The 20,199-nt window shown below is 38.2% G+C and overlaps 3 protein-coding genes across 4 annotated transcripts; 2 read left to right on the forward strand and 1 right to left on the reverse strand.

Moving 5' to 3' along the window:
* The first annotated feature begins 90 nt into the window (after window positions 1-90).
* LOC129786492 (uncharacterized) lies at window positions 91-16,685 on the forward strand. Its single transcript, XM_055821577.1, has 6 exons — window positions 91-400; window positions 9,151-10,882; window positions 13,991-14,076; window positions 15,185-15,541; window positions 15,607-16,349; window positions 16,414-16,685. Exons 2-6 carry the CDS (start codon window positions 9,758-9,760, stop codon window positions 16,518-16,520), a joined length of 2,418 nt encoding a protein of 805 aa, XP_055677552.1. The 5' UTR covers window positions 91-400; window positions 9,151-9,757; the 3' UTR covers window positions 16,521-16,685.
* On the reverse strand, window positions 16,578-18,553 carry LOC129786573 (phosphatidylinositol N-acetylglucosaminyltransferase subunit A). Of its 2 annotated transcripts, none has more exons than XM_055821682.1 (6): window positions 18,405-18,553; window positions 18,235-18,325; window positions 17,688-18,171; window positions 17,412-17,623; window positions 16,917-17,347; window positions 16,578-16,851 (listed from the first exon to the last, which is right to left on the reverse strand). In XM_055821682.1, the coding sequence occupies exons 1-6, from the start codon at window positions 18,413-18,415 to the stop codon at window positions 16,683-16,685; spliced, it is 1,398 nt and encodes a 465-aa protein (XP_055677657.1). In that variant the 5' UTR covers window positions 18,416-18,553; the 3' UTR covers window positions 16,578-16,682. The 2 variants fall into 2 exon arrangements, with proteins under 2 accessions (XP_055677657.1, XP_055677665.1); XM_055821690.1 differs by having other exon boundaries at window positions 16,578-16,868; window positions 18,405-18,537.
* A 10-nt stretch (window positions 18,554-18,563) lies between these two features.
* On the forward strand, window positions 18,564-20,166 carry LOC129786592 (guanine nucleotide-binding protein subunit beta-5). Its single transcript, XM_055821712.1, has 3 exons — window positions 18,564-18,836; window positions 19,002-19,669; window positions 19,730-20,166. Exons 1-3 carry the CDS (start codon window positions 18,677-18,679, stop codon window positions 20,003-20,005), a joined length of 1,104 nt encoding a protein of 367 aa, XP_055677687.1. The 5' UTR covers window positions 18,564-18,676; the 3' UTR covers window positions 20,006-20,166.
* Window positions 20,167-20,199: the final 33 nt, after the last annotated feature.

Consider the following 20,199-nt stretch of genomic DNA (forward strand, 5'->3'; position numbering starts at 1 on the left):
AAGTGAGAGAGATCGTCAGCCGTCTCATTCGTTGGCCGCCGGAGAAGCTCCAGGTGGAATAAAAAAAATTCACATTGGGCCGCACAGTCGAGATCACACCATTCGCCCGTAAAGTCCTCCCGATCGTGTGCGCGCGTGATTTTCCCACCATTCTGCCAATCAATTGTGCAGTGCAGGTGTTGCGATAGCTTTTCCGGGAAGACATCTCGAGGTGATTCAGCGCCAAATATTCCCCATCTCATGGCGCAGTACGCCTCATTGAGATCCATTAGTCCAGTGTCAGGAGATCAAGTGATCCCCATAGTTTGGAAAATTCTCTGGCACTTTATTTGTTAATTACTACTCTCACAGTGCTCGTGTGTCGCAGTTTTGTGCGCGCGAAAGTGAATAAATACGCAGAGTTCGTAAAATACGCGTGTGTGTAGAAAAGGGAGAAGGAAAACGATTAATTTTTCCCGTGCACTTGAAATATCAGAGATCATTTCCCATCACGATCGCTTTTCCCTAGTGCATTGCACTACATTTGTACGACCCTCACTGTGTCCATCGCACATTACGTCCTTGCAATATAGAGATCACTGGACTTGCAGATAAAATCATCATCAATTTTGTGATCGAGTGCAGGGAATAAAAAGAAGTTTGTGAATGTTTCGCATTGAAAATGTGTGTCAAATGCTAATCATCTGCCCATCCAGCAAACCCAGAGAAGCCTCAGTTTTCATCTTTCCCATCATTTTTCATCTTTTTTCATCGTTGTTGTGTGCTTAACGCTTGGTGTGGAGAGTTGGTGCGAAAAAAAAGCATTTGAAGCAGCGCTAAACATGGCTCAATTGAATCCATCGGTAGGTCTTTTTTTGTTATTCGTTAAATCAAAACGCAAATCTCTGGCTTTTCTGCACATCTTCCCCACTCTAGGGATCCATAATTATTGATCATCTGCACGCACGCAATTATTGCAACATACAGCATTATATTATAATTTTTACATCACACTCAAAAGCTTCCAGATTTAGTTTTTTTTTCACATTATGATCTCTTGAAAGGACACCACGATCGCCTTTTCTTTTGATTTAAGAAATTTTAATCTAACGATCATTTTTAGCTAATTACTAAATGTTTTTTTCACGACATAATTAAAGTATTTAAATAAATCCCATAGAGCTTTGCGTGTAGAAAGAAAACCCTTTTGAGAGACTTTTAAGATGATTGTTGTGGGAAAGCCCTCAAGTGTTTTTGCCACACATTTTTAGTTCAAAAACTTTTAAGAAATTGCAACCACAAAAGACGTGAGACTCGCGGCTTATTTGTACTTCCATATAAAATGTACGAAAGTTGATATGCGGAGATGGGATCATAAAAGATCTCTCGAGACAATTTAATTTACAATAAAAATATCTCAAGACTATTGTGCTCTTTATGCGCAAAAAAAGTCCCATGTCCAATTAGACAATCCTTCTTTTGCTCTTCAAGTTTTGTTTGCAGAAGAAATCTCACAGCAAACATTGTCTATGTACGTGCGTCTATGGAAGGAAAAATTCTTTAGATGATTTTATTATGAAAATTCCTTCTTTATTGTTGCCTTATCTAGACTTTATAATGCAATCTTCTTATCAAACGGGGTAATTTTAGTTTTGCAGCAGCCAGTAGGAGGAAAAGAAAAAAGACCGCAAAAGAATTGCGCGGCGTCGGTGAAAAAAAGTCGTTACAGCTTCCTTGTCTTTCGAAATGCCTCTTGACCACTCAATCGAGGTGGAAAAAAAATGTATAAAGAAAAAAGAAATCAGAAAAAGTGGATTTTATTGAAATTAACTCCACACTCGCCCGCGATGGAGAACCAGTTTAGAATTATATTGTGTCTTGTCCCCGATTTCCCATCGAATTATGCTAAATACAAACCAGCGGATCGATTAACCATTGAGGGAGTTTTCTTGCATGTTTTTTTTCTTCTTGTGGGCCGCCGTTGGCGTTCTGTGGCCAGTTTCGCGCCACACGCTCAGCTGTGTGTTGTTGATGGGATAAAATAAGACAACACTTGACCAGGCTGTCCAGCCAGAGTCTGTATAATGTAATGGCTGTGGCATTGTTAATTGCACCAACGGCTATATGCCATCAATTTATCTTTCACTTTTGTATGACCTTAGCGAGGGGCTCCCCTCTGTTAAGAATCTCCTTTCCTTTTAGCGGTGTTGTCTCAATCACAGAGGTGGCCCAACATTTCCCTTCCCCTCACAGATTGCCCCAAATATGCCAAAAGTATTCCCTTCTTTTCTCATATCTTTATTCCTTTCAAATCCAACAATTTGATTTGGATTTTCTTTTAATGAGAATTTAAAGACTCAAATTTTGTGCAATTTGGCCTTTTTTTTGGGGAAAATTAGAAAAATTATCTTGGCCCATTAATTTTATTGCTAAAAAATATCCATAAAATACTTCCTCTCTGCTCATTACTTCTAACATACACCTTAACCATTTATTTTCAATTCTTTATCTCTCTTCCAACCCATTTCCGATCAAATTGTTGCCGAGTGAATCATTTTTTATCAGATTTTTAATTTCAAAGAAAAATGTGGCAAGAAACGACCCAATTTTTATGCAATAAATACCGGAATTAAATTTCGCAAAATTCTAACAAAATTGGGACGAAAAAATAAAATGAAGAAATTGCGTCCGCTGAAAGTGCAGCAAAAAAGTACGCGGACTAACGGGATGCTCGTCTATTTCTTTTTCAAATGCCATCAAGCACTAAATTCTGTATAGGTAGCAACTGAACCGCAAAGAGAGATGGCATAAAAGCCGGGAGAATCTGATTGTATATTATGGAGAAAAAGAGCGTCCGTGGAAAATTCATTTTTAGAGTGATTTTTACCATCGCCGTCGTCAGAGCGTGTCTACATGACCAGCGGATGGGAAAACACTGTGCAACATTTTTTTTAATTAAAAAGATTAAAAAAAAATTCAACAATTCTGCTAGAAGAAAAGTTGAAACAAAGATTATTAAATTTCTTCTGAAAGAAACATCCCAAAAAATGTTTTGAATTCATCCATAAATTTTTACTAGTGTTTTCAAAAGCTCATAATAACTTTGAAGATTACTATTTAAAGATGAATCGATATATTATTATTTTTCTTTATTAAAAAAATGAATGAAAACAACGAAGCTTCTGTGAGCACGAGACCTTCGAATGAAAATTAAGTGGGTTTTCTGAAAGAAAATCATTGTACTTTTTCATGGAAATTCTTTCTCAAAGCAACAACTACGAAAAAAAAATGAATCGTTCAATTTGCACGCTTTGTAAAATCTTTTTACATTATCTTGTAATTCCTCTGCACAATAATAAATGTGAGAAAATTACTTAATTATCCAGCAGAGCTGTTTTTATAGCGCAGAAACCAAAGCACCTTATCGTGTTGCACCATAAAACTCCGAGAGATTCGCGCGCTACTTTATCTCGCAGTTTTATCAGAAAATCCCTCTCAGATTAAGATTCTTCACCAATATATCAGAATGAAAAGAATTTCTAAAAAAAAAGAAAGAGGGGAGGGCAGTGATGTGTGGGCCTATGGAAGAAATTTATCTCATCGTCAATTTTGCCACCTACACAGCCTTCAAAGACATCTTGTTCCAGCTATAAGAGACACACAGCTCCATTCTTTTAGTTCTCCCGACAAACTCTACCGTGTTGGACGCAGATTTTCCGCGAGATTTTCACAAAGATACGCGTGAGGTGTTTTTTTTGCTGGAAAAATTTAATGGAAATTTGAGCGATAAAATCCCCGGATTTGTCCATGAAGAATTCGCATTAAATTGCAAATTGATGTGCCTCAGTGATTTTTCAATTGACTCGTTTGGGACAGAAAGATAAGGGTCGGGTGTTGTAGGAATATGGTACGTGAGGTGAGGTTGGCTTGAAAGTTTTGTGAAAACCAAATAAAGGGAATAACTTAGTAGAAAGCTTTCAATTGAAGCATTCATCTCAGAATTAAATACGAATTTGAAGAATTTAAACTACAACGGAAGTCTTTCTTAATTTAAAGAAATTTAAAACTTTATTCTCCTTGAGTTTGAGAAATTCTTGTTTCTTGTTGATTAGTGAATTTTATCGTTTTAAAAAGTTTCTCATTACAATTCTAAAAAAACTCAATCCTTCTTTCTGAGATTTTTTCATTTTACTTATAAGAATGACAAGAATTCTTTTCACAATTTTATCCTAAAAAAACCTCCAAAATCATGTTGGATTCACAAAACTTTCGTCACACCCACCTAATAGTGTCTATATGTGTTCAGTTGGTTGGAAGCAAAGAGTTTTTGTGCTCTCCACCCACACCTCCATTCTTCCCGCCACAGCGACGAGTTTTATTTTGTATTTATTCACAAAACACATTTTAATGCGTTGTACAAGTTCAAAGTATAGTGTTTTGTTATGTTAAAAAAAGAGAAATAATTGTAAAGGAGGTTTTCTATATGGAACTATTCAATGCAACGTCAAGAGAATAGGGCTTCAAGAACACCATCCAATAATAAGTTTAAAAAAAAACGTTGTGTCGCGTAATTGTGGGTTGTTGGGAAGAATGGAAAGAATGTGCGCCAGAAGCTAAAATTGTTTTAACAATACACGGTATTTAACAATAACAAAAATTCTTCCTCAACGCAAAAATAGGCCTCCAGAACGGGCTCCTTCCTCATAAAACTCCGCAGGTCGTCCGATAAGAATGCACAACAGGTAAAAAAAAATTGCTGCTCACACACACATTTTTTTTCTTTTTCTGATAAGAACGTGGTAGATAAATTAGCGAGGAAGGTGGGGAAAGCAAGTACGATGACTAAATGGTGCTAAAAGATTGAGAAAGGTGTCAAAGGGGTTACTAATTCACCTGCATAGCGATTAAGGAGCATTTATAGAGATTTCTTCATGGATCACGTGCTAACCACGCAAAAATAGCCAAGGGGTTAAAAACTAAATTTGCTTAATAGAAAAAATCTATTCAAGATGTTCTATGAGACTCCACTGTATTCCAACTTTTCATCTTCTTCTCACACTTAATTAAAATCAATTTCCTAAAAGAATCTTTTATTCTTATTCGCATCTTCTTTCACAAAAGTTCTCTTTTGATGAAAAATTTAAAATGATGATTCATTTGCATAAAGAAATATTTATTTTACAACGTAAGAAATTTGCATTTTTGAAATATTTCAGGTATTTTTGTGATGCTAAATTTATCGTCTCGTCTGTCGTCTTTTTGTATTTAAATACCCATAAATTATCTCATGTGCCCGATGACAAATTAATTTTGCTTATCAATGGAGACAAAATGAGGAAAGTTCCGGATCGTCTTCAGGCAACCACATATGTAGCAATGAGTGAGAGATCGTGCTATTGACCCCCTGATTGGAACCAAATGTTCCATCTTTTGTGCAATCCGCTATGTGTGAAGACTTTTCACGCCGGCTTTCCCTGGGGGCCTGTGTGGTTGGGTGAAAGAGGCGGGAAAGCCATGGAGAAGTGATTAGATCATCCACCATATGGCTCTATATATTGGAGAAGCGTCTCTATGCAAGAGTTCTAATAGCATGATGTGAAAGAGCGAGAAAGTTTAATGACCCGTCTTTTCTGAATGCGCGGCCAAATGGAGATTGGAGTCAATTGGACACCAAATAGTATACAAAACTGTTCATTACACGAATTAAGTACACGGTGTATCGGTTCTTGCATAATAAATTTACTGTCTGTGAGTATTTTGAAATAATCGTTGGGACCACAAAAACCATATTACCTCCTCGTGGTAAAAAAAAAAGAAATGGCAAGAAAATCCCTCTTGGTGGAATTGTGGCTATTTTTTGCACAATAACTCTTCATGCTTTATTTGTCGCTTCTGATCTTGCAAAAATTTGCGCGAGTTATTCTGCGTAAGTTCAGATTCGCGCTTCAGTTGCAAAATTATATCGTGGATGGAAAAATAAAAATATGCGAGTGATAGTGACACAATTTTTCCCAACATTTTTCTCCCTTTCATGCACTTTTTTCCTTCATCGCTCATCATCCATGGAGAGAAAGTTTTTTTTTTCTTCATCAACTCATTTTTATTTCCTCTTCCAATAAAACACATTTATGCTCTCTAACAACTTTATGATAGTGCGACACCAAAAGTTCCGACATTATCAGGCAAACTTTTCATTTTCCAAATTGCCCCACATATTTTTCTTTCTTTCATTCAATTTGGAAGCATCGGGAAAAAGGGGACATGGTTGTTCCAAAAATAATTAAAATTTTGTTGACACTCAAAAAAAAATTTGGGTTAATGGTTGAAATGCTTTTCGTTGTGCAATGAAAAAAAAATGACCAACAGGTGTCACTGCAAGGAAGTATAGGCCCTCTAATGGGGAAAATTAAAAGGGAATGATTTCGTTTGAAGAGGAAATGAAACGATAGGTTTTCCTAATTTTTATTCGTAAAAAAAATCACAAACAATCGTCTCTTTAAAATATTTTACTAAACAACCCAAACATTGGACTCAATTGAGCAATAAAATAATCTAACCAGTAATTTCCATCAACAGCAGCGTGTTAGAAGATAAAGAAAGAGAGAAGCCCTCTTCAAGGAGAATGGAAGTATTGCTTTTTTTTTTTCAAGAAAAGTGTGTTACACACGATTCGCTAATTGTTTGCATAAGAGCCCCAACAATGAGCCTCATATCGTGTTGTTTGAACAGAAGAACATGGTATTTGCCAAAGAATAAGAGCATGTTTGTATAAAATTCACAATTTTCTTTCAAATCGAACAATTCGATACGCCAGCTCTTTCGCGTTCCATCAAAAAAATCTGCAAAAAAAAGTTACCTAATTAGCTCTTTTAGCGATCATCTAACATTCATTTCTACATGGCAGTAGTGTTAACCCAGTGAACTTCCGCTAACCCAGACTAATTGGATTTCCCGGATCTCGTGGAAAATCTCTCGGATAGCACAAAAAGAAGGGAGTAGCATAAATACACGCTTGAGGAGAATTTATTGATAATCCCATTTGGCTAAGTCGCTCTGGGAGAGTGCCAAAGGGCTCTATAGTATACATAGTAAGGGAATGCAGATTGTAAATCCTCTTGTTGGAGTAGTTTTTTGCAAAAGAATTCAGAGCACAGAAGGGGTCAATCATATTGAAAATGATGAGACATTTATGGAGTCAGAAGTAAGTCACAGTCAAAAAGTAAGTCACAAGAGTTTGGTAATAAATTCTCACCTTCAATATCCAACAATATATCTCTTTTCATGCTGAATTTTCTGGTAGATTATACGTTTATTGAAGCATATAAACTCATAAATTCCTCCGTGTGGAATTAGATGCCCAAGAAATTTGTATTATTGTGTAAAAATGAAGAAGTTTGATGAGCGTGATAAATCACAGCTAAAAGCGTATTTCCGGGAGCCTAATAGCAAAACTAATAAAAATATTCTCAATAGAGGGCCAAATTTTATTACAGAGACATCTAGTGGAGAATTAAAAATACAAAAAATTACATAATGTTAAGACAAAAATATTTTTTTAATTTTTGGAACTTCTCCATTTAATTAGCGATTAATTTAAATTTTTTTTACGAATAAAGAAAATTAATTATATGCTCTTTAAGCTAATTACAATAGAAGATAAATTTCTGCACATAATTTATGCAAGAGTGGCAATAAATTCTTTACCACTGCGGTAGTATGTAGTGTTAATTTATGCGTTTTCTATTCTCTCTCTCTCAAAGAAGCAATTTACATGCAGTTTCTCACCCCTTAGTTCATAATTACTTTCTTGCGCACAAAACTCCCGTGATTAATTGATTTAATGACTCTCCGGGGCTCTTTTCTCCCGACCACGTTCAAGAATGCTAATTTCGCCAACATGCTAATTCAACTAGTTAGTCAATTATGCGATTAATTGTTACTCAAACGCTGGTCAATTGATGAAATTGATTTCCCCGGGCTATTGGTAATAATTATTTTACGAAATGCTCCTTTTTGCAGACTTTTTTATTAGTATTTAATACATAAATAAAGTCTCTTGTGACCCCAAAATCGAGTTTAACTTTCAATATATAAAATTTTTTAATTAAATATTTAACGTGACTGTGTGATTGAAAGTGAAACAAACTGGTGTGGATTTCTTATGTAAACTTGGGATGGATTTATTGGTCTATTTGCGTGTTCAATAAAAATAGTTGATTTTTTTGTGAAAAATGTGCTGAGAATTTCCGGAGATTCTAAAACTTTTTGTTTGCTGTTTGAATTGAAAAAAAAATCTCCAAATAGGCGTGAAGAAAAATTCATTTTATTGTGCATTTTGCAAAATATTTTTAATTACTATTTTGTCTACAAAAAAAAGGTCATTGAAATTATTTCATAATCACATCCCACGCATTAGTGCTTGATATTACAGGCATGTTCGTAAAAATTGCAAATCCTAATGAAAAATACTAAATGCTAAAATAGGTAATTCTAAATAATTCTCATAAGCTAGGTTGCTAAGGATTCTAGGACAGTTAAAGGCTTAAAATTGCTCCACATAAAAAAATCACAGATTAAAAATCACAGATTAATAAATTAATGCATTTTTTGATAGAAACTGTGTGGTGCCATCTGTGGTCAAAATCATTTTTTGGCGGGAAACCAAAACACATTTCCTCTGGCACATTGCCCATAGAACATTGCAATGAATATCCCCTTGAAATCCCCCACAAATTGGCACATTGCACCACTTGCAGTGCACAGAATGTGTGTATTTTCCTTAAAAGAAAAAACACACATATACTCCACCCAATGCTGACTCCATGAAAAAGAAAGACGTGTCGGAGGGAAAAAAAATAAGGCCTTTGCCGTGGCCAGAAAGCAACCACATAGTGCGGGAAATTTTTTTTGTGTACAAGTGGATGAGAAAAGTGAATATTAAGTGTAATGGACGATAAGGGGGATTGGGTTGCAAGAGCGCAGTGAGAGAGGCCTTTCTCAAAATCATTCACTCAACTCATTTTCACATAGAACAGTCGCATTGGTTGGCTTTCTCACTGAAAAGTGATTTAGTTTGTGTGCAAAAGGAATAACACATATATTTATTAATAGATCCCCATAGTGTTGTGATGTTTTAAAATTGGAAATTGGTATTTCGAACGGGACGTTCAGTCGTGTGCTGAACTCAAGCCCGTTTAGGTGGCCGGCATCCACCACGCTTGTGGAAGAAAGTACATAAAAAAATAATCTCAACTCAATGGGAAGAAAATTAAAGGCTAATTGAGCTAAAATAAAATGAGCGATTTTGTGTAAATGGACAAAAAAGTGGCTGTAATATCTCTTACTTAGTTGGAGGCCCTCACTGTGATCTCGTGCGCTCGTGTTTTGCCTCGCTTAATCGCCATCTCCGCATATGGATTAAATTTTAATACCACATACAGATTGAGAGCAAATTGCGATTCACTTGTTCTCTCCACAAGAGGTCAATTTGCTCCTAATACAGCATTTTTTGCTGCCCCCAAAAAAATCTACATAATAAATTAATAATGTGCTGTGTGCCATGAAAAGTGCCAAAAAGAAAATTCTATAATTATAATTCACTTCGAAATAAAAAAAAACGTCGCATTGGGAAGAATTGTATGTGTGTGCTCTTCCCACGACGACGACATGTGAAGTGATTGGGGCTCTGGCCAGAAGTTGTGCGAATCCGTTAAGTTTTAGAAAAAGAAGCGACTGACCGGAAGATTGCGGTGCGAGATTCCACAAGATCGCACGAAGAATGAATAAATTGCGAGATTTTCGCGCCAAATCGCCTCAATTGGGCGGGAATTTTCTCAACACCATCTCACGAAGTTGCTCCAATGTTAGTCACAAATTCCTGAGGCGCAGTCCCGGCCGTCGTGCTGGGAATCATCAACGTGCCATATCATCTGGGAGTTATGATCTCACGGGGCCCGGTGTAGAGCCTCGCTTAGAGATTGGGCATCCCATTCTGATCAACAAGACTGCCATCGATGTGGACAGCATTGATTTGCGCACAGCAACAACCACCGAAGTGGATTCTGTGATTCACGAAACTGAGACAGAATCTTCGGATTCTGAAGTATCGCACGTACCTCATCTCCAGGACATTACGTTCTCATTCTTGCCACAGCATGAGGGATTTATTGAGCAGTCAACTGACTACGAAATTCCCCCAAATCCAAAGAGGGTCTCTCCCATTGAGACGACACTCAATGCGAATACAAAAACCAAATCAAAATCTTCAGCAAATCTCCACAAATCCGAACTCACTGTCTACCTCCGGAGGTGCTCTTCAGTTCGCCTCATTAAGCATCAAGTGGCTACAATTGATATCCCCCTGGAGAATAAAAAGAATCACGTTTTTGGAAGGAAATCACTACCACCGGAATTTCCACCACCACCACCACCGCCAATTTTCTCTGCTACTGAGAAGCAACAAAAGGAAATCCCAGAAAATACTTACGAGACTGCTGGAAGTCTTCGTCGTAGGGCGAGCTACTCGAAAGCAGTGAAAGATACGGAAAGTGGAGAGGAGACCTCAAGTACCAACCCTCAAGAACCTGCAGATGAAATCCAAGAGATGATGGAGAGTATGAAGAAGGAAACAGATCTACATCCTGGCAAGAGTCTCACACACATTTTCTCTGATAGTCGTGTGAATCTTCTGCGGGGGAAGAATCTCAAGATGCCCCAGTTCAATCGGACAAAAGCCAAAAATGCCTGGAGTGGCTTCCGGCATTGGCTGGGAGAGGAAGTAGCCAGGGTACGTCCCCATGGGGAGGAAAACATCCCAACAAAAGACGATGAGGGTGCCATGGGGAATCATGGGGAGGAGATTGTGATGGAGAACCCATCAACTGGCCCAGACAGCAGTCATGAGGTAACATTCGTGTGCTGTCCACCCATATTCTGTGTCTGTGATGTTATCGTGAGTTGTGCAAAAGAAAATCATGAAAAAGCTGACGCACCGGAGGCTCATTTAGATTTTTCGTTGCCCCCTTAAAATGCTTTCTTGCATCAGTCCCCTCACGCAAAAATCATTAGAGAAAAAATATCCACCTCTCTTTTAGAGGTCTGTTTATTTTGAGGTCATCTCAAAACGAAGAGTTCACAATTTTCTTTCAAAATCTCAATTCGGTTGCTCTGAAAATTTTTAAATTTTAGAGATCTCATTTTTTGTGGCTTAAATAACAAGCTCAATACAGTTCTGAGGTGTAGTATAAAGCCGGTTTATTGATGGTTGATCTATATAATTTTAGTAGTAAAATTCCAGTTAGAATAGAATAGAATAAAATTTTATTTTGCCCTTTGCAAACTAGTGCTTAGGGCCATTTTCCAGTTAGATTTTTGGTTGTTATATATTTGAATTTTTGACCTTTTTTCGATTTCTTCTTGACGGTTTTCTTATCTGATTTTGATAAGATTATTTTGAATATTAAATAACATAAAGGCTTTAGTTATCCTCCATTATCTTAAGATCTCTAGTCTTATTAATCATTGAGTTAATGCTTTTTGCATTAATAGACTTTTACATAACAGTATTGAAAAGCTCTTGTTGAAAAGTGAAAAGTCTTCAAGTGAGGCAAATGTGCGAAAATGCCATGATTAGCACCCTCTTGAGGTGATTTAAATTGGAGATGGAGAAAGTCATTGAACGAAAGTTTTAAAAGCAAAGCTAAAACTCCCGAAGATCCACTCCCATTGAGACGACACTGCTGAAGAAATCTTGAGAATTCCCTTCGCCCATATATGGGAGAAAGTCACATTTCATTCCCAATTAATTGCCGGGCCTACACGCACGTGGAATATTTTTCTCATATCATCCGTAAAATCTTTTACATACAAAAGAAGCATTTTAGAAAATTTAAAATAAAAAAATTATAAACATCACCTGTTTTAAATGTGGGGGAATAATTTATTAGGCAGGTATAATTAAATGAAAATATTTCAATAAGGTAAGCACAAATTGCGCCATGAAAGCGAAATATAGGAAACAGACTGCAAGTTAATTTAATTAAATTCCAATTATTTAATTGACTAGTTGAAGTTCTTTTTTTTTCATATCCATTAGCTCAGTGAATCGTGTCCAAGTTCCACAAAATTCACTTTTTTTACTATGTCTTTGGGGGGAAAACAATCAAAATAAAACAAGCAAATTGACCTCCAACACCATTAAAAAATTTCTTTCGACCATTCAATGTGAATTCTATGTAAGAAAAAGAATCGAAAGTTCAGGTGATTACAAAATTGAATTGCCCAAAAAAAGGGGCTTTCAATAAATCTCTTTGAGTGTGATTGATTGCGGAAATAACCAGGAATTGCGAGAGAGTCACATACGCAACCTTGACCCGTTGATCTTGAAACTTCTTCGCAAGAATTTTCTAATTAAATCCCCGAGAATTAATTGCACAAAGTGAGGAATATTGTTCTCGGTATACACACTGAGAACTAGAATAGAGGGCATTTCCCAAGAAAATTGCAAACTTCTTGTGAGACATCAAGTTTTAGTGCAAAAGTTGAACAGAGTTGAGAATTTTTGTAGATGAGATTTTTTAAGAAGAATATTTATATAAATTCTTATGATTATTTTGTTCTTGAAATGTTGGTTGAATAAAATAAATAAAATTGATTGAAAAAATTGTGCTTTACAAGCTCTTTTAAAAGTCTATGCGTTGTAGTTTTTCTTTTTTTATGAATATTAATTTTAGTTTTAATTTAATCTTATCTTTAATCCCCAATCTACAACATTTTTCAACTCAGAATTCAGTACAAGAAAATTATTATCTCATGGAGGATGTCTTAGAGAGATGGCAAATGAAGCTGCTCGTGACGATCCATTGGATGATATATAAAATGATATAAGAAACTGTGTTAATTTGTCTTCAGCGTCGCACTAACAGTTAATTCTTACTTGGGCTCTTTATCATTCGCGCCATGTCTTCCGCTATTTAGCACTTGCTTTGCCTCTTTTCTAACTGCTCCAAGAACTCAATTTTAATGCCCCGCAAACGGATGGCACCTCCGTGCGGCAATCTGACCGTGTTGGGAGGCTTCTTTTTTATTTTTAATATTCCTTCCGCACCGTGGCCTGTCGTCACTTTCTAATGGGGGCTATTTTTTTTTAAATGAAATATGGGAACGCAGCGCGACAAGTATACAGCGGAATGCAACAATTAAATATAAAGAAAATTATGTATATAAATAACATTGTTTGAAAGAAATATGTATGTGAGGTGTGTGTGAGTTTTATGAAAAAAAATGAGCGCCACAATTGCATGATTACTTGTTGACTGTATTGTGGTGTATGTCTGTTGTTCAGGAGAACATGCTAGCCCACGGTGGGTATCAAACCATCCGGAAACTCTTCTTCCACTCCACAACTTCTATTGCAAAAGGGGCATTTATCTGGGGAGAGATTTGCAGAAGAAATATATTGAGATTATTTTATTGATTCAACAAATTTTCTTTAATTTACTGAAAACATTTTCTTTAATAAAAAATTGTCAGAAAATGAGTTTCCAATACGCATTAAGACTCTTTAAAATTGTAAAGTCATTAATTTTTTCCACATGATGCCCCCCTATGCAATCCCACACATCTATACGTATACACACCGTTCTCTGCGCCTGGCTGACTCGGAGTCTCCCCACATTGGGCCACTCCAGAGTTGGCCACGAAGAGGGAAACTCCGGAGCCACAGTCAGTATCCGTCAGTGAAACCCCAGAGACGGATTATTGAGTGAAAGAAGCAAAAAAATAAATAAATAAATACTCCGAATCATCTTCAAATGTGGATCTTCAGTACTCTCTATCAATACCATTTTGAGGTAGTTGATCCGCGAGTGATTAAGATTTCTCAAGAACGTGTTTCAATAAAAACATCTTTCTCTTCTAAAAATTTAATTAATTAATGTGAAATGTAATGGATAGGAGAAAAGTTTGCAAGTGGCTAATGCACAATTTTTTTCTTCACAATCTCTCTCGACAGGGTCAAAGTGGATTTGAAGAACTTCGACGTTACGTGAAGCAAGGCGATGATTTTAGCAAGGAAATGCTGGCCATTCTCCAGGAAAGGTAAACTACTTTTTGCTATATACACCATATTTTCTTGTTTTTAAACCGCAAGTATGTGCATGAAATATTAAACATACGGGGAGTACAAGTTTATTTAGTAGAGAGACCGAGGAAAGACATCGTCGAGAAAATTGTTTGCGTTAGCTTTGAAAAACCAGAAAATTAAAATTAAAAAAAAATACCTTCTCCAAGGTATCATGGGGTTTTTATGTGTAGTTAATCATTTCTGGATGTTGGGAATTCTCTGTTCAAATAGTAGAAGCAACTCATACCACGCCCACGAGAATTAGAACGATATAGAAGTAATAAAACTGGGCCAAGCCAATGCACTTTTGGCGGAATTCAATAAAATCGGGTGAAATTAAATTTTATTACTTTTTTTTTAAATGGACTTTTAAATTATTTTTCTCATTAATAGAACTCTCTTCCCTATTTTATTCTTTTAACTCTTACCGATTTTCCACCCAAGAACGGCTCTTGCTAACTTTTTACAGATATTTAGTCATTAGAGCCATAATATAATCGATTTAATGGAATTTCGGTGTTTTTTTTTTATGCAAGATCTCTCTGAAGCCACAATAAATCATCTTCGCCCATCAATTTATGTGCAAAAGAATTATGATTGATAAGTCAATTAAACTGGGAGGAATTATATGTGGTATTACAGAACTATATGAATTGCAAATTCACGGTGCTTCTTGAGCATGAAAAGTTGCGCGGAAAATCACTTTCTTTGCGCATAATTATGGAAAAAACTTCACATTACTTATGAATCCACTTTAATCTCAATTTAATCGTCGTGGCTCTTTTTTTTTTACAAATGCCCACCATTTGAAGACTCAACAATTGGATAATTTTATCACTTTTTTCTCATATATGGTGCGAGTGTGTAAAATACTAATTCGCACTAAAAGTGAAAGAGAAATTGCCTGAAAGTGAGAATGAGGAGTCTCTAAAAAGATTATTTCATAAAAAATAAAATAAAATAAGATTTCTGCAGCACGCGAAGGGGAACGTGGATGCCGCCCAGAAAATTAGCCATTTGGTCGGTTGATTGGGAAATTTTGGAGAGAAAACGAGTTTAGGGAATTTTTCTTGTCTTTTGCAGGGCCGAGGCGGAACTCACGTATGCAAAATCTCTGTCGAAGATGGCCATCAAGCTGAACAAGGCGTGTCGTGAAGTTCCAGCAAATACGGCAAATTCCTGGCGGAACGTGGCAGCTGAAATGGAGGCCCGTGGAGAGATTCACAGGCAGTTTTCCAGCTCCATGGCCGAAGAGATCGTAAAGCCACTCAAGGTGATCATGGAGAATCAGTACAAGGCACGAAAAGCCGTTGAGGGTACAGTGGACAAATCTGCGAGGATCCTCTCGGATTGGCGGTCAAGTGAGGCCAAAGCAAAGTCCAAGTGTGCCAGTGCGGCCAAGAAGAATGAGAAACTCCAGGACACAGGTCTAGATGTTAGGTAAGGCAATCATGAGGATTCCCTGACAGAAAATCAAAAACTAATTTCTCAATGTCCTTTTTCAGAATACAGCGAAGTCCCTCACTGGGGATCTTGCACCATGGGAATGGTCTTCCACTGCCAACGCGCAATCCTGAAAAAGAGGAGCGTCTCACAGAGAAGGAGAAAGCCAAATTGGAGACAAAACGCCGAAAGGCTGAGGAAGCAGTGAAAAGGGCCGACGTGGAGTACTACACATCCTGCGTAAGGGCTGAACGAGCTCGTGTGGAGTATGAGAAAGCCATAGGAAGGGGTTCAACGGTTCTTCAGACACTAGATAATCAGCGACAAATCCACATGCGCACCTACATCGAGAACTTCCTAAAACTCATCCCCTACGCTGCGGAATTCAGCTTGGAATCCGATCTCGGGGGCTCAGATGAGACGCCCGTTGTGATGGATATCAAGAATGATGCACTCATTAAGCATTTCATCCGGCCCAGTTTGGGACGTAGCAAGAGTGTCGTGGAGTACGGAAGTCGCTCAGAGACACTCCCAAGTTCGGGAATTTCAATCAATGGTCAGGCGAATGGGTCTATTGGTGGCAGGGAGAGTCCAATCTGGGATCGAGGAATTGCAGATGGTGGCTCAAATCAGCATGATTCGGATTTCGATGAGTTCTCATCGCACGACGAGGAGGAGGACTGCACCAGGAAGAGCGATAAATGCCCGCCAACACCTCAGGTCACAGAGAGCAAAGCCATCGGACGGTGCAAGGCGATTTACAACTACACGCCGAAGCTCTACGATGAGCTAGAACTGAATCCAGGTGGGTGAAGTTTTTATTAAATTTAGCTTCTAAAATATTTAAATATCTTTTATAAAAATTTCAGGTGATATTATTGAAATACACGTAAAACAGGAGGATGGATGGTGGCTTGGAGCACTACGAGATCGCGTTGGAATCTTCCCGGCCACGTACGTGGAAGAAATTCCTTGAAATTCCCTCCACTTTGGCACCTCAACGTGAAGAATTCCTCTTCCCGCGAAAGAAATATTTTTATTTAAAAAATGTCTTTTTTATTTTGTTCTGAGACAGATTTAACAAGAAAGAAAAAGATGTTATTTATATTTACAATTCTAAATACAAATTCTACGGACACTATCTTCGTCTTTTCTTTGATTTAATCCGCTGCGGCGGACGCTGACAAGATGGGAAGTCTCTGGCAATATCAATATGGGATTTTGGTGTGAACCACTCGCACAGTCTCAAGATTAAATAGCACAGGGACACCACGAGAAGGTAGGGCCATACACCAGTGATGAGGTAGCTACAACACACAAGCAACTTTTGCTGGAGGCGTAGGGAAGAAAAAATAAATAAATAAGGACTTACCTGGCCAGCTTATTGCCTAGTGGTTGATTGGGTTCCCTGAGAACTTTCTGGTAGACTTTCTCTGTTCTCATGGCCACATTCTCCCAATTGTAGAGCTCCGCTACGAGGGAATTGCAAGAAAATGGACAGAGAACGTCGTTCTTGGCATCATAATTTTTGGCATCATTTCGGTGAACACCGTTGCAGGAAATATGTTGTAATTTTTGTCGCTCCCTATGCTTATTAATGGCTAACACCAGCCCCCTCAGGAGCCCCTCCACCGTTGGATCTGTCATTATAATTAACTTATCTGGCAGTACTTCAGGGATTCCACCGACTTTTGTCGATACAACCTGTAATCCCGTAGCAGCAGCCTCCACAATGGCCATACAATAGGCCTCTGTGAGGGATGTGTTAAGGAATATATGGCCCCTTGTCAGGACATCACGAACCTAAAAACGAAAATAACCTTTAATATTCTCAATTTTACTCAAAGATGATAAAATTTCTTCTTACTTTGGAATGTTCTAAGGCACCTAGCAACGTCACGCGATCTTGCATGTTGTTCTTCTCGCGAATCTCCTCAAGAAGACCCCTCTTTGGTCCATCTCCGCCAATGAGGAAGTTTACATGACGCAATTGGGGCATTTGGCTAATCTTTGAGATGATTCCAACAAGTAGATCAATACCTTTCCGGTAAACCAGCCGGGATACAACCACCACGGTAACTGACAGAAGAGCAAAAAAAAATTAGATCAAACAGATTTACAAAATGACAAAGAATTTTCTTACTTGATCCATCCTGGGGCCTTTTGATGGGATTCGGAGTGAAGAGGGCAGTGTCTACGGCATTTGGAATTACGGATACTTTGTGTGCAGGAACAGAAGCCCTGAGGACGGTATTCTCCTTGCCAATGTGGGAGACGCAAATGCAGTGATTGCACGTGCACAGAGAGATTTGGAGGAATTTGTTGGTCACCACGGCGGATAGGTCGGCAAATCCGAATAAACTGTGATCTGTGAAGATAACCCTGAGATTAAGAAGGGAAGCAACCAGCATCATCTCATGAGCCAGTGCTGAGAATGCAGAATGCCCGTGGACAATGTCAATTCTCTCCCGCACAAAAATATCTCGATACAGAGGGATGTTGCATATCATAGTTGGAAGGATGCATTGATTGTAGAAGGTTTTTATTGGCAAGTAGTATACTTTGAGCCCATTTGTCATATACCGGATACCCTTCCTCCCTCCGTAAGAATGAGTAACAACGATAACCTACAATAAGCAATGAGAGAACATGAGATTTCTGTAAATTCCAACACACGGCAGTTTTCATACTTTGTGACCTTTGGTAATGAGACACTGGGAAAGATTGTAAATGTGCTCCTCTACTCCTCCAAAGGAAGGGAAGAAGAAATCCGAGGCCATGCTGAAATGCAGAATCATCAAGGAAATGATTAACCTCCCATTTAGACCATTTTCAAGCACTTTTTGCAAATCTTACTCACCAAATCCTCATGCTGAACACCCATGGGCATCATCCACAACACAAAAAGACACACAACATGCCATTCCTGGCCAGGAAAGTGCGAATTTCACGAAGAAAGGAATTTTTTCTTCAGTGTTTATGTTTTTTGCAAACAGCTGTCAACTTAACGATTCGTTAAAAAATCAGTAAAAGTTCGTTCAGTGAAAAGTTTATTTGCGCTCCGTGAAAAATCTGAGATTTGTGCATTTTTCTGCATTTTTGAGGTGAATTAAAGGGAGTTTGTGCTGCAAGATGGAGCAGAAGGAACAAAAGGAACAGAAGACGGCAAAGATTGTGGTGGAACAGACAACCCAGCCCAATAATAGTGAGAAAATTGTCTCGCTCACGAAGGAAGCAGAATTCCTTAAACAGAAGCTCGAGGAAGAGAGGCAGAAGCTAAATGATTTATCTCGTAAGTATCTTTGGTCATTTTCTCTCAGAATTATTGTGAATTACGTAGAAATTTGTGAAAAAATGAAGAAAATTTGGCAAAATGAAAAATCAATATTTATTTAACGAAGGGCGCGCGAATAAGAAAACCGAACGAGATCCGAAGATAATTTGAATTCCCTTCCAGTTTCAACGGTCGCAGACAGGCTGGAAATGATCACGTATCTGAACATTAAGCCCAGGAGGGTGCTGAAGGGGCATCAGGCGAAGGTGCTCTGCTTGGATTGGTCACCGGATAAAAGGAAGATCGTATCGTCATCCCAGGATGGGAAATTAATTGTTTGGGATGCATTTACCACCAACAAGGAACATGCTGTAACAATGCCAACAACATGGGTTATGGCCTGCGCCTATGCCCCGTCCGGGAATCTCGTGGCTTGCGGTGGACTCGACAACAAGGTCACAGTGTACCCGATAACGCTTGAGGAGGATATTTCGGGGCGCAAGAAGACCGTCGGGACGCACACGAGCTACATGTCTTGCTGCATCTTTCCCAATTCAGATCAACAGATCCTCACTGGCAGTGGGGACTCCACGTGCGCCCTGTGGGATGTGGAATCAGGGCAGCTGCTGCAGAGCTTCCATGGACATACAGGAGATGTGATGTCAATTGATTTGGCACCCAATGAAACTGGGAATACATTTGTGTCGGGCAGCTGCGATAAGATGGCTTTCATCTGGGACATGAGATCTGGAAATGTGGTGCAGTCCTTCGAGGGGCATCAATCTGATGTGAACAGCGTCAAATTCCACCCAAGTGGGGATGCCATCTCCACTGGATCTGACGATAGCACTGTAAGTTGCCTTTTCAATCTTCCCTCAAGAATTTTTATAAAATTCTTTTATTTCCTAAAGTGCCGCCTGTTCGACATGAGAGCAGATAAAGAGGTTGCCGTCTACTCCAAGGAGAGCATCATCTTTGGCGTGAATTCGGTGGACTTTTCCGTCAGTGGGCGCCTTCTATTTGCCGGCTACAATGATTATACCGTGAATGTTTGGGACACGCTAAAAGCCCAACGAGTTTGCTTGCTCTATGGGCATGAGAACAAGGTGTCCTGTCTCCAGGTATCACCTGATGGAACGGCTCTGGCAACAGGAAGTTGGGATTTCACCCTCAGAGTGTGGGCATAAGTAAATCCCGGAGATTTTAATGTGTATTAGAAAATGTGTGTTCTCTAGATCTGCCCAAGAATTGTGGCTAAAAAAAATTAATTTAATGTTTAAATTATTTTAGAAAAATCTCAAAAAACCAAAGAATTTTTGTTAGATTATTAAAAATATATATAATATTATTTATTGTTTTAATTTCTCAGAACTTTCCGCTT

The sequence above is a fragment of the Lutzomyia longipalpis genome, chromosome 1 (genome assembly GCF_024334085.1).
Source record: "Lutzomyia longipalpis isolate SR_M1_2022 chromosome 1, ASM2433408v1".
NCBI classification, from domain to species: Eukaryota; Metazoa; Arthropoda; class Insecta; order Diptera; family Psychodidae; genus Lutzomyia; species Lutzomyia longipalpis.

Coding starts and splice junctions, on each gene's coding strand:
- LOC129786592 (XM_055821712.1), top strand. CDS start 18,677: ATGGAGCAGAAGGAACAAAAGGAACAGAAGACGGCAAAGATTGTGGTG. Junction 18,837..19,001: donor GAAGCTAAATGATTTATCTC/GTAAGTATCTTT, acceptor ATTCCCTTCCAG/TTTCAACGGTCGCAGACAGG. Junction 19,670..19,729: donor CTGGATCTGACGATAGCACT/GTAAGTTGCCTT, acceptor TATTTCCTAAAG/TGCCGCCTGTTCGACATGAG.
- LOC129786573 (XM_055821682.1), bottom strand. Junction 18,172..18,234: donor TCATTACCAAAGGTCACAAA/GTATGAAAACTG, acceptor TGCTTATTGTAG/GTTATCGTTGTTACTCATTC. Junction 17,624..17,687: donor AAGGCCCCAGGATGGATCAA/GTAAGAAAATTC, acceptor CTCTTCTGTCAG/TTACCGTGGTGGTTGTATCC.
- LOC129786492 (XM_055821577.1), top strand. CDS start 9,758: ATGAATAAATTGCGAGATTTTCGCGCCAAATCGCCTCAATTGGGCGGG. Junction 14,077..15,184: donor CTGGCCATTCTCCAGGAAAG/GTAAACTACTTT, acceptor TGTCTTTTGCAG/GGCCGAGGCGGAACTCACGT. Junction 15,542..15,606: donor GACACAGGTCTAGATGTTAG/GTAAGGCAATCA, acceptor GTCCTTTTTCAG/AATACAGCGAAGTCCCTCAC.